This window comes from Lemur catta, chromosome X (genome assembly GCF_020740605.2).
Source record: "Lemur catta isolate mLemCat1 chromosome X, mLemCat1.pri, whole genome shotgun sequence".
NCBI lineage: Eukaryota > Metazoa > Chordata > Mammalia > Primates > Lemuridae > Lemur > Lemur catta.
Genome location: NC_059155.1, coordinates 5,782,847 through 5,798,056, shown reverse-complemented (window position 1 = coordinate 5,798,056; position 15,210 = coordinate 5,782,847). Strand labels below are relative to the sequence as shown.

At 48.5% G+C, this 15,210-nt stretch overlaps 1 protein-coding gene and 1 pseudogene across 1 annotated transcript; one reads left to right on the top strand and one right to left on the bottom strand.

The window, feature by feature from the left end:
* Positions 1–2,563: 2,563 nt before the first annotated feature.
* On the top strand, positions 2,564–3,210 carry LOC123628822 (annotated as a pseudogene).
* Positions 3,211–11,558: 8,348 nt separating this feature from the next.
* On the bottom strand, positions 11,559–14,693 carry PNMA3 (PNMA family member 3). Its single transcript, XM_045538581.1, has 2 exons — positions 14,508–14,693; positions 11,559–14,140 (listed from the first exon to the last, which is right to left on the bottom strand). Exon 2 carries the CDS (start codon positions 14,126–14,128, stop codon positions 12,740–12,742), a length of 1,389 nt encoding a protein of 462 aa, XP_045394537.1. The 5' UTR covers positions 14,129–14,140; positions 14,508–14,693; the 3' UTR covers positions 11,559–12,739.
* Positions 14,694–15,210: the final 517 nt, after the last annotated feature.

The following is a 15,210-nucleotide window of genomic DNA, read 5'->3' as shown; positions in this document are numbered from 1 at the left end:
GGCTCCTGAATGACAAGGGGGTCAATAAGAGATTAAGAAGAAAATTTTAAAAATTTGTTGAAAAAAACAAAAATGGAAAAAGGGCCCAAACCTATGGAATATAGCAAAAGCAGTACCCCAGGAAGGAAATGTATAGCAATAAATGCCTATATTGAATAAGAAGAAAAATGTCAAACAAACAACCTAACAATGTACCTTAAAGAACTAGAAAAGCAAGAGCAAACCAAACCCAAAATTAGTAGAAGGAAAGAAATAATAAAGACCAGAGCAGAAATAAATGAAATTGAAATAAAAAATACAAAAGATCAATGAAATGAAAGTTGGTGTTTTGAAAAGACAAACAAAATGGACAAACCTTTAGCCAAACTAAGAACAAAAGAGAGAAGATCCAAATAAACCAGAGACAAAAAGAAGACATTATGATACTGCAGAAATTCAAAGGATCATTAGAGACTATCATGAGCAACTATATACCAATTAACTGGAAAAACTAGAAGAAATGTATAAATTTCTAGACATATAAAACCTACCAGTATTGAACCATTGAAGAAATCCAAAACCTGAATAGACCAATATCAAATAATGAGATAGAAGCAGTAACAAAGTCTCCCCTCAAAGAAAAGCCCAGGACTGATGGCTTCACTACTGAGTGCTATGAAACACTTAAAGAAGATCTAATACCTATCTTACTCAAGCTATTGTAAAAATTCAAGGAGGAGGGAATAATTCCAAACTCATTCTACAAGGTCAGTATTAGTCTGACACCAAAACCAGACAAAGACACAATAAAAAAAGAAAAATGCAGTCCAATATCTCTGATGAACATAAATGCTAAAATCCTCAACAAAATACTAGCAAACTGAATTCAACAACACATTAAAAAGATCATTCATCATGATCAAGTGGTATTCATCCCAGGGATGCAAGGAAGATTCAACATAGGCAAATCAATAAATTTGATACACACATCAACAAAATGAAGGACAAAAACCATATGATCATTTAAATTGATGCTGAAAAAGGATTTTATAAAACTCAACATTCCTTCCTGATAAAAACTCTCAAAAGTGGGTATAAAAGGAACATACCTCAACACTACAAAAGCCATATAAGACAGACCTACAGCTAGTATCATACTGAACAGAGAAAAACTGAAAGTCTTCCCTCTAAGATATGGAACAACAAGGATGCCCACTTTTACCACTGTTATTCAACAGAGTCTTAGCTAGAGCAATTACACAAGAGAAGGAAATAAAAGGCATCCAAACTGGAAAGGAAGAAGTCAAATTATCCTCATTTGTGGAAAATATAACATTAGATTTAGAAAAACCCAAAGTCTCCACCAAAAAAAGATATTAGAACTGATAAATACAGTAAAGTTGTAGGATACAAAATCAACATACAAAAATCAGTAGCATTTCTATATGCCAACAGGGAACAATCTGAAAAAGAACTTAAGAAAGTAATCACATTTACAATAGCTATTAATACAAATAAAATAAAATACCTAGTGTCAATGAAAAAGAAGCCAAACTGTGTAAAATAATTTAAAGAAGTTTATTCTGAACCAAATTTGAGGACCATGACCTGAAGCCATGCCAAAGAAGCATTGAGCAAGTGGACTCTCTGTGGCTGGGTTACAGTTTGGTTTTATACCTTTCGGCAAGACAGGGGTTACAGGTAAAGTCATAAATCAATACGTGGAAGGCATACCTTGGTTTCACCTGAAAAGATGGGACATGTGCAAGCAGGGACTTATAGGTTATAGGTGGGTTTAAAGGTACTTTGACGTGTAATTGGTTAAAGAAATGAAGCTTTGTCTAAAGGGTTGGAATGTTTTAAGATAAGGAAGTCTGTTAATCAGAGACAAGCTACTGGCCATATATTTGTTATATAAATTGAGGACCTGCAGGTTTGTCTTGCAAAGCCTTAGGCCTGTTAACGAGTTACAAAGCATATCTACAGGAAGGGAGGGGAGCATGATGAGGCATGTCTGACCTTCCTTCTCATAGCCAGCAACTCAGTTTTAGGGTATCCCCTTGTCAAAAGGGGGTTCATTCAGTCAGCCTGTGGGGGGAGCCTTAAGATTTTATTTTAGTTCACACTAGCAATAAACTTAACCAAAGAAGTGAAAGATCTCTACAATAAAAACTATAAAATATTGACGAGAGAAATTGAAGAGGACACAAAAAAATTGAATCTACCAAAGCAATCTACAGATTCAATGCAATCCCTATCAAAATACCAACAATGTTCTTCACAGAAAAAGAAAAAATAATCCTAAAACATATATGAAACCACAAAAGGTGCAGACTAGCCAAAGCTATCCTGAGCAAAAGAACAAAACCAGAAGAATCACATTACCTGACTTCAAATTATACTACAGAGCTATAGTAACCAAAACAGCATGTAACTGGCATAAAAACAGACATGTAGACCAAAGGAACAGAATAGAAAACCAAGAAATAAATCCATACATCTACAGTGAACTCATTTTTGACAAAGGTGCCAAGAGCACCAATATATGTATTGGGGAAAGGACAGTCTCCTCAATTAATGGTGCTGGTACTTGGGCTGGCCTTCCCTTGTGCATCAATTTGGGGGCCCTACAAATGCCCACAGGGTGTTCCAATGATGATCAGAGCCTTATCTTTCATCTCCCTAGATCTTTAGCTTCTACTCCCACTGCTCCTACCAATCCAGCAACACCAGATAATGCATCACAGGAAGAAATCATGGTTACCTTAATAACAGGATAGCTTCTCTTACATCTAGAACTTCTATGGGCATCGTTGTTGGAGGAGTGATTTGGAAAACTATAGACTAGAAACTCATATCTGTTTCATTAAGCATGTATGAGCATTGTGTCTTTATGAACAGCTGACCTGGACCACACGTGCCCAGGAGAGAGCCTTTAAACAGCAGTTTGTGAACTATGCAACCAAAAAACTGCAGATGATTGTTAGCTTCACAAGCGCAAACTGTAGCCATCAAGTGCAACAAGAAATAGTTACCACTTTTGCTCACCTGTGCCAACAAGTTGATATTACTCAAAGACATCTGGAACAAGAAATTGCTAGATTATCCAAATAAATAGATCGGTTGGAGAAAATACAAAACAATTCAAAGCTCTTAAGAAGTAAAGCTGTTCAACTTGAAAATGAGCTGGAGAATATTAATAAGCAGTTTCTACACTCAAGCAATGAATAAGAATCATAATAGAGATTACTTTGTTGACCATCATAGGAAGAAACAGAACTTGGAAAACTGGGACAATTGTTATTTTTATGAAATGACTTTAAATATGAATTACACTAACTGTACCTAAATAGCAAATCCCTGTGTAGGTTCTGGTACTGAGCTATCTCAGGGTGTTTGCATTTCTGAAGAGTATTATATGTGGTTCATTTTAATTTGGGGTAAAGAAAAGGCTAAATTGTTTGATGTGTTAAAATAATGAATTAGTTAATAGCAGCAGCCCAAACTATGTGATCCCCTGAGGGGTAGGGCTTTGAGCTCTTACTTAGGGCTTTGTTTTTTTGTTTCTTTTTTTTTTTTTTTTTTGAGACGGCATCTCACTCTGTTGCCCAGGCTAGAGTGAGTGCCATGGCATCAGCCTAGCTCACAGCAACCTCAAACTCCTGGGCTCAAGCGATCCTCCTGCCTCAACCTCCCGAGTAGCTGGGACTACAGGCATGCGCCACCATGCCCGGCTAATTTTTTCTATATATATTTTTAGCTGTCCATATAATTTATTTCTATTTTTAGTAGAGACAGGGTCTCGCTCTTGCTCAGGCTGGTCTTGAACTCCTGAGCTCAAACAATCCGCCCGCCTCGGCCTCCCAGAGTGCTAGGATTACAGGCATGAGCCACCGCGCTGGCCAGGGCTTTGTTTTTGATTCTGAAAATCTCTGCTTCCTGGAATCCAGGAGTTAGAGACTGATCCTTTCATCTAATTTCTCAATACCAGTTTTTGATGCTTTCTTTAATGGGAATAGACAATTTTTGTTTTATTTTATAAACTGCATTGCTCGAACCACCAAGCAGTGTGGAATGTTCTTGAATGTATTATTCATGCAAGTTAGAATGATTTTTGCCATCATGGCAAGTATGTAAACCACTAATAAGTATACTATTCTTTTTTTTTTTTTTTTAAATATATTTTTTTTTATTTCAGCTCATCATGGGGGTACATAAGTTTAGGTTATATACATTTTCCATGTCCCACCCATCCCCCCGAGTCAGAGTCCCAAGCGCGTCCGTTCTCATTCTCCAGACAGTGCACCTGGCACTCATCATGTAGTCATACCTCCATCCCCTCCCCCCCCCACCTCCCCGGGTCTGCACCTTCAAGCATGACCATTCCCCAGAGGGTGTGCAACGCACTCATCATGTAGGCATACACCCATCCCCTCCCCCCACCCCCCATCCCAGTCTGATATCCAATTGGTATCCTTCCCTGATGTACATTTAGGTGATGATCAGGGAAACCAGTTTTCTGGTGAGTACATGTGATGCTTGTTTTTCCATTCTTTGGATACTTCACTTAGTATAATGGGTTCCAGCTCTCTCCAGGAGAACCAGTATACTATTCTTATTCCCTCTTTTATTTCCATTAAAACTGATGTAAAACAGTAATAAATAAATAAATAAATGGTGCTGGGGAAACTAGATGTCCACATGGAAAGAATGAAACTAGACCACTATCTCTTACCATATACAAAAATAAAATCAAAATGGATTAAAAATTTAAATCGAAGACCTGAAATGATGAAACTACTAGAAGTAAACATTGGGGAAATATTTCAGGATATTCATCTGGGCGAAGATTTCTTGAGTAATACCTCAAAAACACAGGCAACCAAAGCAAAAATAGACAAATGGGATCTCATTGAGCTACAAGCTAAAAATCTTCTGCACAGCAAAGGAAACAGTCAGCAAGGTGAAGAGACCCACAGAATGAATGTAAAGATTTAGAAACTACCCATCTGATAAGGGATTAATAACCAGAATATATACAAGGAGCTCAAACAACTCAATAGGAAAAACAATCAAATAATCCTATTTAAAAATGGGCAAAAGATCTAAACAAACGTATCTAAAGAAGACATACAAATGGCCAACAGCTATATGAAAAAGTGCAAATTGAAACTACAATGAGGGCCAAGTGCGGTGGCTCACGCCTATAATCCTAGCACTCTGGGAGGCCAAGATGGGAGGATCACTTGAGCTTAGGAGTTCAAGACCAGCCTGAGCAAGAGCAAGACACTGTCTCTACTAAAAATAAAAAGAAATTAGCCGGGTGTGGTGGCATACGCCTGTAGTCCCAGCTACTTGGGAGACTGACGCAGGAGGATGGCTTGAGCCCAGGAGCCTGAGGTTGGTGTGAGCTATGCTAATGCCATGGCACTCTAGCCCAGGTGACAGAGTGAGACTGTCTCAAAAAAAAAAAAAAAGGAAACTACAATGAGATATCATCTCAGCACAGTTAAAATGGCTTTTATCCAAAAAACAGGCAATAATGAATGCTGGTGAGGATGCAGAGAAAGGGGAATCCTGGTACACTGTTGGTGCGAACATAAATTAGTACAGTGACTATGGAGAACCATATGGAGGTTCCTCAAAAAACTAAAAATAGAACTACCACATGACCCAGCAAGGCCACTGCTAGGTATATTGCCAAAAGAAAAGAAATCAGCAAATCAAAAAGATATCTGCACTCCCACGTTTATTGCAGCACTGTTCACAATATCCAAGATATGGAATCAACTTAGGTGTCTATCAAACTAGATGAATGGATAAAGAAAATGTGGTACATATACACAATGGAATATTATTCAGCCATAAAAAAGAAGGAAATTCTGTCATTTGCAGCAACGTGGATGGAACTGGAGGACACTATGTTCAGTGAAATAAGCCAAGCACAGAAAGACAAACATTGCACGTTCTCACTTATATGTGGGAGCTAAACATTAAAACAATGGAACTCATGGAGGTAGAGAGTAGAGTGATGGTTACCAGAAGATGGAAAGGGTAGTGGAGAGAGGGCGATAAAGAGGGGACAGTTTATGTGTACAAAAATACAGTTAGGTAGAATGAATAAGATCTAGTATTCGGTAGCACAATAAGGTGACTATACTTAACAATAATTTATTCTATATTTTAAAATAACTAAAAGAGTGAAATTGGAATGTTCCCAACACAAAGAAAGTGCAAATGCTTCATATGAGGGATAGCCCAATTGTCCTGATTTAATCATTACATATTATGCACTTGTATCAAAAATCACATGTACCCCATAAATATATACATCTATTATGTACCCATGGTAATTAAAAATAAAAATGGTCCCTGTAGGCAAGAGGTTATGTGCAATCCAGAAGGATACTTGTGATCAGCAGTGACAGCTGACAGCAAGCAGGATGTCCGGTTGAGAGATGAGGCCTGTATTGGAATGGGCTGAGGGGAATGGGCCTGTATTGGAATGGGCTGAATTGGGCCTGTTTGACAGTGTGGTTTTCAGACACTCCGTGGCTGAAGCCAGCCTTTTCAGGGAGTCAGCTCAGAGGAGAGAAGGCAGACAGTGGCACATGGCCTCCAGACAGACCCCAGGCCCCCCTTCTTGTGGCACAGAGTGACCCTAAGGACTGGAACTTTGGGCGGGGGCAGAATTGAGTAGTGTTAGCTGACAAGAGCTACCTCTAGGGATTTGTTGATGGCCAGGAAAAGCCCTAGTTTCCCAGCAGAACCCTAGTTTCCCATGGAGAAGTTTGGCTCAGGTCTGCAAAGAGACCCCGTCCAACAGAAATCTGCTTGCTTCCCAGCTCTGGTGTCCCTCCAACCTCAGCAGATGAAGGTACTCAGTGGCCCCTGGATTCATCCACCACCTGGACCTTTGCAGCCACCTCTGGTGTGACACGAGTGCCCCCTCCAGGTTATCACCGGCACTGCCTCCTTGTTAACCTTTCTACTTCACAGACATGAGCAGGTCATTTCTCTCCTTCAGGAATCTCCAGGGCAGTGGTTCTTCCTGGAAGATGCCGGTGACTGCTGTACATCTGGAACAGAGGTCCAAAGTCCTTAGCACAGGTACCACAGGCCCTTCATGGTCCCATCTGACCTCCCCATGCATCTGCTGTTCCCTCCTTGCCTGTCCATCCATCACCTGGGCCCCAACCATACTAACCTTTTCTCCAGTCCACTCATATCTACTGACCATTCACTGCACAGTGAGTTACGTGACCCTAGGGAGCTTACCAGGACTGTGAATCTTTTTTTTTTGTTTGTTTTGAGACAGAGTCTCGCTTTTTTGCCCAGGCTAGAGTGAGTGCCGTGGCATCAGCCTAGCTCACAGCAACCTCAAACTCCTGGGCTCAAGCGACCCTCCTGCCTCAGCCTCCCCAGTAGCTGGAACTACAGGCATGCGCCACCATGCCCGGCTAATTTTTTCTATATATATTTTAGTTGGCCAGATAATTTCTTTCTGTTTTTAGTAGAGACGGGGTCTTGCTCTTGCTCAGGCTGGAGGACTGTGAATCTTGAGAGAAGGGAAACAAATGAGGTAGGGCCAAAGATCAACCCAGAACTTGGAGGTACTTCCCAGCCTATGGCAAAGTGAGGGGAGAATACAAGCAGCACCGTGAAATTCTCACTGAGTTGTGGAGTTGAGTGCTACTGAGACATCTAGAATTTGCAGTCAGGGTACTGGAGAGAGGGGAACTGAGCATAGAAAGGGCTCCAGAGCACTTCGCAGAGTTCCTACCGAGCCTCTGGCTGCATACCAAACCCTGCATGCTCAGACAGACACAACACAAGGTCAAGCACAGAACACCTTCCAAGAAGCAGTGAGAACTACCAGAGCTCATACAGCGTTCGTAGGTGTTCGGTTTCCCATCAGCCATAGTGGAGAGACCACACTGAAGTCACTGGACATTCAGTACAGAACCCAGAAAGGCAACACCTTAGGAAGAAGGCTCAGGTAGCCCCATGAGACCTACATTAACAAAGCTTCAAAACAAACCTTGAAAGGCTCAGCATGGACTGTAAGTAAGCAAACTGCCTGCTGGAACAAAACTCAACACAGAATTAATGGAAACAACAAAACCAAGACACTTATTAATAACAACCTAACAGGTAAAATATCCAGCCTATATGCAAAAATTTCTAGACATGAAAAGGAGAGAAACATGACTCATACCAAAGAGAAAATGTTCCAATAGGTCCAGAGATGGCAAGGACAATGGGATTAGCAGATGGGGACTTAAAGACAGCTATTGGCAATAAATGTGTTGTTTCAGAATTGAAAGAGAAAATGAATATAATGAAGAAACCAATGAGGAAGAATCTCAACAGAACATGACAACTATAATGAAGAACCAAATGGAAACTCTAGAAGTTAAAAATACAGAAAAGAGAATATAGAACCCTATAGTAGACCCACAGGTGCAAAGGCAAGTATTCTTTTTGACCATCACCCTAGATAAAATCAATGCCAAAAGGAAAGTGTTTTCAAATGCATCTGGACCCCACACCTCACCCACTCAAAATACAGAAATTAATTTAGGTATGCACTAAGACCTAAATGCAAAAACTAAAACTACAGAGATTCTAGAAGAAAACATAGGACAGTATGTTTGCAAATGTGGGTCAAGAAAAGATATCTTAGGCATAACCAAGAAAGTGGTCATTATAGACAAAACAAATGATGCAATGGATTTTATCAGAATTAAAACCATCTGCTTATGAAAAGACACAATTAAGAATATGCACAGACAAGATACAACTGGTAGAAAATATTCCTAGCACATCATATCTGACAAAGGACTTGTATCCAGACTATTTTAACAACTTGCACAACTCAGTAATTTACCAAAAAAAAATACAGGCAAAAACTGGGCAACAGACTTGAACAGGCACTTGCTAAAGAAGATAGATAGCTAATAAGCACACAAAAAAGTGCTCAATAGTATTAGTCATCACAGAAATACAAATTAATGCCATAGTAAGATACCAACGGGATGGCTAAAAGTTCAAAGTTGGCAAGCCAAGATTTTTGTGGAGGACCCTAAGAAATGGGCACTGCTGACGGAAATAAAATTGTCACAAAAGCTTTGCAAATATACATGAGGTTTTTTATAAAGTTAAATATACCACTACCCTGTGGCCCAACAATTCCATTCCGAGGTACTTACCCAGGAGAAAGGAAAACAAATGTCCACAAGGAGACTCACACAACAATAACAGCAATACAATGCCAGGAACCTTGCAAATAGCAAGGTGCTGGGGCTGGAAATGGATGACTGGACAGTAGGCCTGGCCAGTGGGCTCATCACCCTTGGGCCAACAATCTCACTGCTGCTTTGTGGAGAAGCAACTTGTGCCCTACTCTTCCCTCTTCTCAACTCTCATTTCATCCCTTAAAAAAATTAATAAAAAATCTATCAGTTACCCAACACATACACACACACAAATTCACATACCTTGTCACATATTCTCTCATCCACATTAACACACACACCCACACATGTACTCACCCATTCCATGCATTCACACACACTCACAAACTCATAGACATTCACATGCTCATACACACATTCACTCGTGAATACACTCAAAAACACACACTCACATACATTCACCGACCTACTCACACACATTCAAACACCATCTCACACATTCATGAACTAATATCCATTCACTAACACACATATGCACTTATACACACTAACACACATAAACATACACTTGAACACCAACACACACACATTTGGTCACACTGGAAAACTAATGCATACTCACATCCAAAACCAAACACATTCATTAACACACACATTCGCACACCATTTCACACACTCACTCACATTCACGTATTAACACACAATCATGAACACACATGCTCACACACCATCTCACACACTCACACATTCACTGACAAACACATACTCACACAAACTAGATGCCCTGAACCCCCACAGTGCAACAGGAGATCCTGGGGCCCTGGTCCTGCCTGCTTTCCCTCAACCTCCCTTTGATATGTTACCCACTTATCCCTGAGGGCTCTGGTGACACAAATAGCCACAGCTCAAGGCCACAAGCACCCTGTCAACTAGCACCATCCAGCCTGCCCAGTTGGGTTCCTTCCACTGGGTCCGAAAACTCACTAATTCTGACTCATGACCAGCGCTTGTAGTTAGGGCACCTCAAACTCTTGCAGACTCCATCCCACACATACACCAGTGTTGACAAGGCCATTGTCCCCTCAACCCCACACCCATGCCACCCCCAGCTGATGTCTGACCTGCTCATGCCTGAGAGCTCCACGATGGCCTTGGGGACCCAACCAGGCACCGCCCACGCCCACCAGCACTCAGTCGCCCACCCCCGAACAGCCTGGGGGATGCCACTGGCACTCACAGACCCTGCCCTGCACACCCCCCGATGATAAGCCGGCCACCATTGCCCTCACCCCCAGCCCACACCACCCCCGGCCCACCTGCAGCTCAGTTGCACTCAGTTGGCGAGACTCAGCTGGAACACTTAATGAAATTTATTGAGCAGAAACATTTACTGCAACCACTGGAGAGAAGGGAATGACAATATGGACAGCAACTGATGACGGCCACTGGAGGCCACAGGTCCCAGGGCCCTCGTCCTGAGCTCCCTGGCCAGGTGCCTCCTCTGCCAGGTCCCCGCTGTGGCCCTCCTGCCATGAGCTTCCCTCCTGAGGGCCCCCGCATCTGCCCCTGGCCGGGAGGCTGGACTCTGGCAACGTCCACTCCCTTCAGGGACCCCCTCCCGGCCCACCCACTGGGGCGAGGCCCTGCCCTATGGCCGGCACAGGACAGTCACGGGACACTGGAAAACACAGCAGGACACACCCCACCACATCGAGGAAACTGAGTCACAAGGGACAGCAGGGGTGGACGTCAAAGCACAGCCCCCCGTCCGTCCCTGGTGCAGCTCTTCTCCCCGAGGTCACGGGGTGCGCGTCCCCGCCCCCCTCGTGGTCGTCCTTCCCGCTGCCTCCTGGGACTGTGCTCCGGGTCTCCGGGGAGGAGCTGCTCGGGTAAGAACACACACATCTCCGCGAGGACAAGCTGCGGTAGGCCTAAATCTACTCGGAGAAAGCAGAGGCTGAGCTCACGACACTGCACGACAGCGAGCAGAGCCCGGGCTGGCACCGAAGCCCACAGCACGTGCCCGGGGCCGAGAGGCGGCTGGCCGGGCAGGCCGGGACGTGGCCCCCGGGGCTGGCGCACACACAGCGGCTTTGCACAGGAACGGTGGCTGGTGGCCGGGGGGCGCGTGTGCTTGACACGTGGGTCCCTACGGGGCCTACACGGATAAGGGTGGGCCTCCCAGAACAGGGCTCGGCCTGTCCCGGGGATGGTGAACGGGGGGCCCCTCTGGGGAGGCCCAGGCAGCCGGCACCCTTGAGACGGCCTCTGTCCCTCTAAGGTCTCCCGGTCCGGTGCGGGTGGCAGACGTCTTCGGGTGCCCTCACCCAGGCCGCTCACGGGTGCTTCCAGGCCGGCTGCCCGAGTTGGCAGGGATTGGGGCTGGGGCCAGGTGCGGTGGTGTCATGGCAGGGGCGCCTCTCCCCTCCCCATTGGGTGGCAAACATGGTCATCTGGGATCACCAGGAAGGGCCAGGGATGGTGGCCGGGGCCATGGCTGGCCACTAAGGGGTGCTTCCAGCCCAGCTGCCCGAGTTGTTGGGGCTTGGGGCTGGCCTTGGCCTTGGCCTTGGCAGCTGCTGAGAGGTGTTGGCCATGTCAGCCCCAGGCTCTCCTTGCCTGCTCTCTCCAGGTCTCCAGTGGTTCTGCATAAACACAAGGGAAAGAAAACACCCCCCCCACGAAGTCCTCCCTCCTCTTCCTTTCCTCCTCCAGCTCCTCCTCCTCCTCCTGCTGCTCTTGCTACTTTGGAACAAAGGCTTCCCAGCACACCCACTGTAGCCTAAGCCAAGTGTGGGTCGCTGGCCCACTGGGCACCCAGGGCCCCTGCCGGGTGTCTTCCCCACAGTCTTTGGGCCCCCTGCCTGCACAGCCCTGGCAGGACACAAGGGTCCGCGACTGACCCTCAGCTGGTGCTGGGCTCCCGGAGCCTTGGGGTCTCCTGCCCTCACTCGCGCAGGGGCTCAAGGGTGCTGCCTTCGTGGGGCTCCCCGAGCGAAGTGTAGATGATCCTGAAGACGGGCTGGAGCCTGCGGTCTCCCCTGCGGGGCTTTGCCTCTGTGCCTCCCAGCTCCTCCCCCGCAGCCCCGGCTCCCTCTGGCAGGGATGGCCATGGGGCAGGCTCTTCCAGGCCCCGTGGTGCTCGGGGGCTGGTGGGCATGCTTACTCAGAGCCCACGGGGTGGGTGTTTGGAGGTGGCCAGATGACCAGGCTGTCGCCCAGGCCAGGGTCCCCAGCCACACCTTCTTCAGCCCCTGCCTTTTTTGGGTCCCCATCTGAGGCCTGGGCACCCCAGGTGCTGGGTGCGGTGGATTCCCGTGTGCATCCCTGGCTCTTCCCCCAGCCGCTGCATGGGGCCCTCACTGAGCAGGGTGTGGTCTGGTCTTGGTTGGTGTAACCCCCTCCAGCTGGGGCGGGGTGAGGGGGCTGGGCCTGGGCTTGGCTGCCCTGCCTCTGACCCCCAGGCAGGGCCCCTGCGCTTTGCAGCGGCTGCCCCTTCCCTGCCTTCCAATATTTCTTTTGTCTCCTTGGCCTGTGGTAGAAAGTGTTGCCCCGTCCTGAGCCTACTTGGCCTTGGACTTGGGATGGCTCTTGTCCCAAGCCCAGTTCCCGTTTCCCGATTCATTTGCAGTCCGTCTCTTCTGCTTTACCAAGGGCTGGTTGGAGCGATTGAAACACTCTACCCTGATGTGGCCATCTTCCCCACAGCCGTAGCAGAACGTATGGCGTTTCCGTTTTCTTGAGCCTTGAGAGCCAGCCCTCAGCACACCACCCCTCCGGTGTTGGCCTCTGCCCCTCCGGCGCCGGGAACCCTGGGAAAGCCTCGCCTCAAAACTGTCGCCCAAGGCAGGCACAGGCACTGCCCCAACCCCACTGACTCCGGATGGCCTTGGGCCTATTTCTAGCCCCTTCAGCCTCTCCCTATCTGGCCCTACAGTGGCCTCCCACTCCTCCTCCTCACGCAGGAGCTTCACCAGGGCCAGGAAACCGGGAGGCTTCCTTCGTTGTTTCATAAGCTTAAGTTTGTCTCGAAGTTTGTCAGGAAGGGTAGCCCCACTCAAGACTTGTTTCAGGCGAGTCTGATTCACATTCCTTCGTGACACCACATTTTTGTCTACAGCTCTTTGGAGCAGGGGTTCCAAACGTATCACAAAGCTAGAGACTTTCTCTCCTACCTCCTGATAGGCCTTACAAAACTTCACCTGGGCGATTTTACGGCTCTCCACAGGTCCAAACACCTGCTGCAGGGCTTCTAGGCACTCCTCCACAGTTATGGCAGCGTTGCTGGCCCGGAGCCCACTGACCACCTGCAGAGCGGGGCCCCGCAGACACTCCATCAGCCTCCGCCTCTTCTCCCCCTCGGGCACCTGCCACATCTGCAGCATGTCAGTGGTGTGCTCGAGCCAGGCTTCAAAGGCCAATGCCCCTGGAATGGATATGGTATTCCCAGAAAACACTCTTAGTTCTCGGTACAACATTTGTTCTAGCAGAGGCTGCACTGCTGTCCCCAGGGTCTGGGCCCAGGTCCAGAAATCTGGTGATATAGTCACTCTCGGAGCCAAACAACCAGTGTCCGACTGGAGGAGTCTGTTCATGTCTGACACTGTCCGCCTCTCCTCCTCTAAGAAGCGGTTCAGTCTACTGAGAAATTCTCCGTCTGAGTTACGGGGTTTTACAACCACTTCCCAGGGTCCCCCCTTTCCTGGTATTTCCCTGGGGACCAAAGCATAATCGATATCTTGTGCAAGCTCCAGCAGAAACGCATGGGCATTCTCCTCCCTCCTAAACATCCTGCCAATAACCCTATATCTGCCCAGGGTCCTGAAAGACCCCTGGAGAGTCTCCTCAAACTCATCTTCCGTGCAGTCCTCAGGAATCCCCAGGATGAGCATGCACTTCCGGGTGTCCAGATGCTCCCCTCTACACCAGTCCTGCAACAGGGTCAACGGCATGTCCCCAGATCTCTACGGATTCGAATTTAGAGGGAGGGGAGTGATCAGAGAGTGATGCACATAAATCTGGGCCACCTCCCAGAGCGAACGCAGAAGGCCCTGGTCTCCAGAGCCTGTGAATGCGAACCGGGCGAGCGCGAGGTTAATGCCCACCCCCCACCCCCACCCCCAGCCGCCCCTCCTCCCCCGGTGGGGCCTCTGCCGCCAAGCCCCGCCTCCGCCCCCCACCGGTCCCCGCGGGCCGGAGCCCCCTCCCCACACCACCCCTCGGCCCTCGCCCGCCGCCCCCCAGGCTGCCGCAGTCCTGCCTGCCGGGGCGGACGGAGGGCGGCGGAGGCTCCCGGGGCCCAGCGCCCCCTCCCCTCCCCGGGGCCGGTACCTTCTCCCGGGGCGGGGTCCCTCCTGGTCCGGGTCGCAGCGCGCAGGGCTCGGGGCTGCGCGGAGCGGCGGCGGGGTCGGGCGCCCCTCGATCCCCCGCTCTCCGTCGCTCCCTCTGCCTCTGTCGGCGCGGCACGTGGGCCAGTGCGCCGGCGCCTGCTCGCCACGGCTCTCTGCAGTGCGGACGCGGGGCGGGGGCGCGGCGGCCGTGGAGCGCGGACCCTCCGCGTCGCCCCGGAGACCGCCGGGCCATTGGCGCACGCGGGTCACGCGGCCGGGCTGCCGCCGCCGCCCCGGGCGCCCCAGGACCGCGGGTGACGTCACCTACTCCTCTCCCCGCCCCCCCTCGGGTCCTGCCACAGGTGGGACCCCTCCCCCCAACCCCCGGGGTCGGGGTCGGGGTCGGGGTCGGAGAGAGTCTGTACCCACGAGTCCCCGCGCCTTTGGCTCTCCCCGTGTTGTTCCCCCTCCTTCGGCCCCCGCCTTCGGCCCAGACCCAGCGCGGTCTCCCGCCCCCCTCTGGATGTGCCCTGGCTGGGGGGGGGGGCGGGGAGCCCACCAGCGAGCGGTCTGAGTGTGGGGTGTGCCCGCCAGTGCTGCCTTCCGGACAGGGGCAGGGGGGATGGGGTGGCTCTGGGGCTTCTTCACCTGCTCTCCCCCTCCCCACCCCCACCTGGGACTGGTTCTGTGGCTAGCCTGGGTGA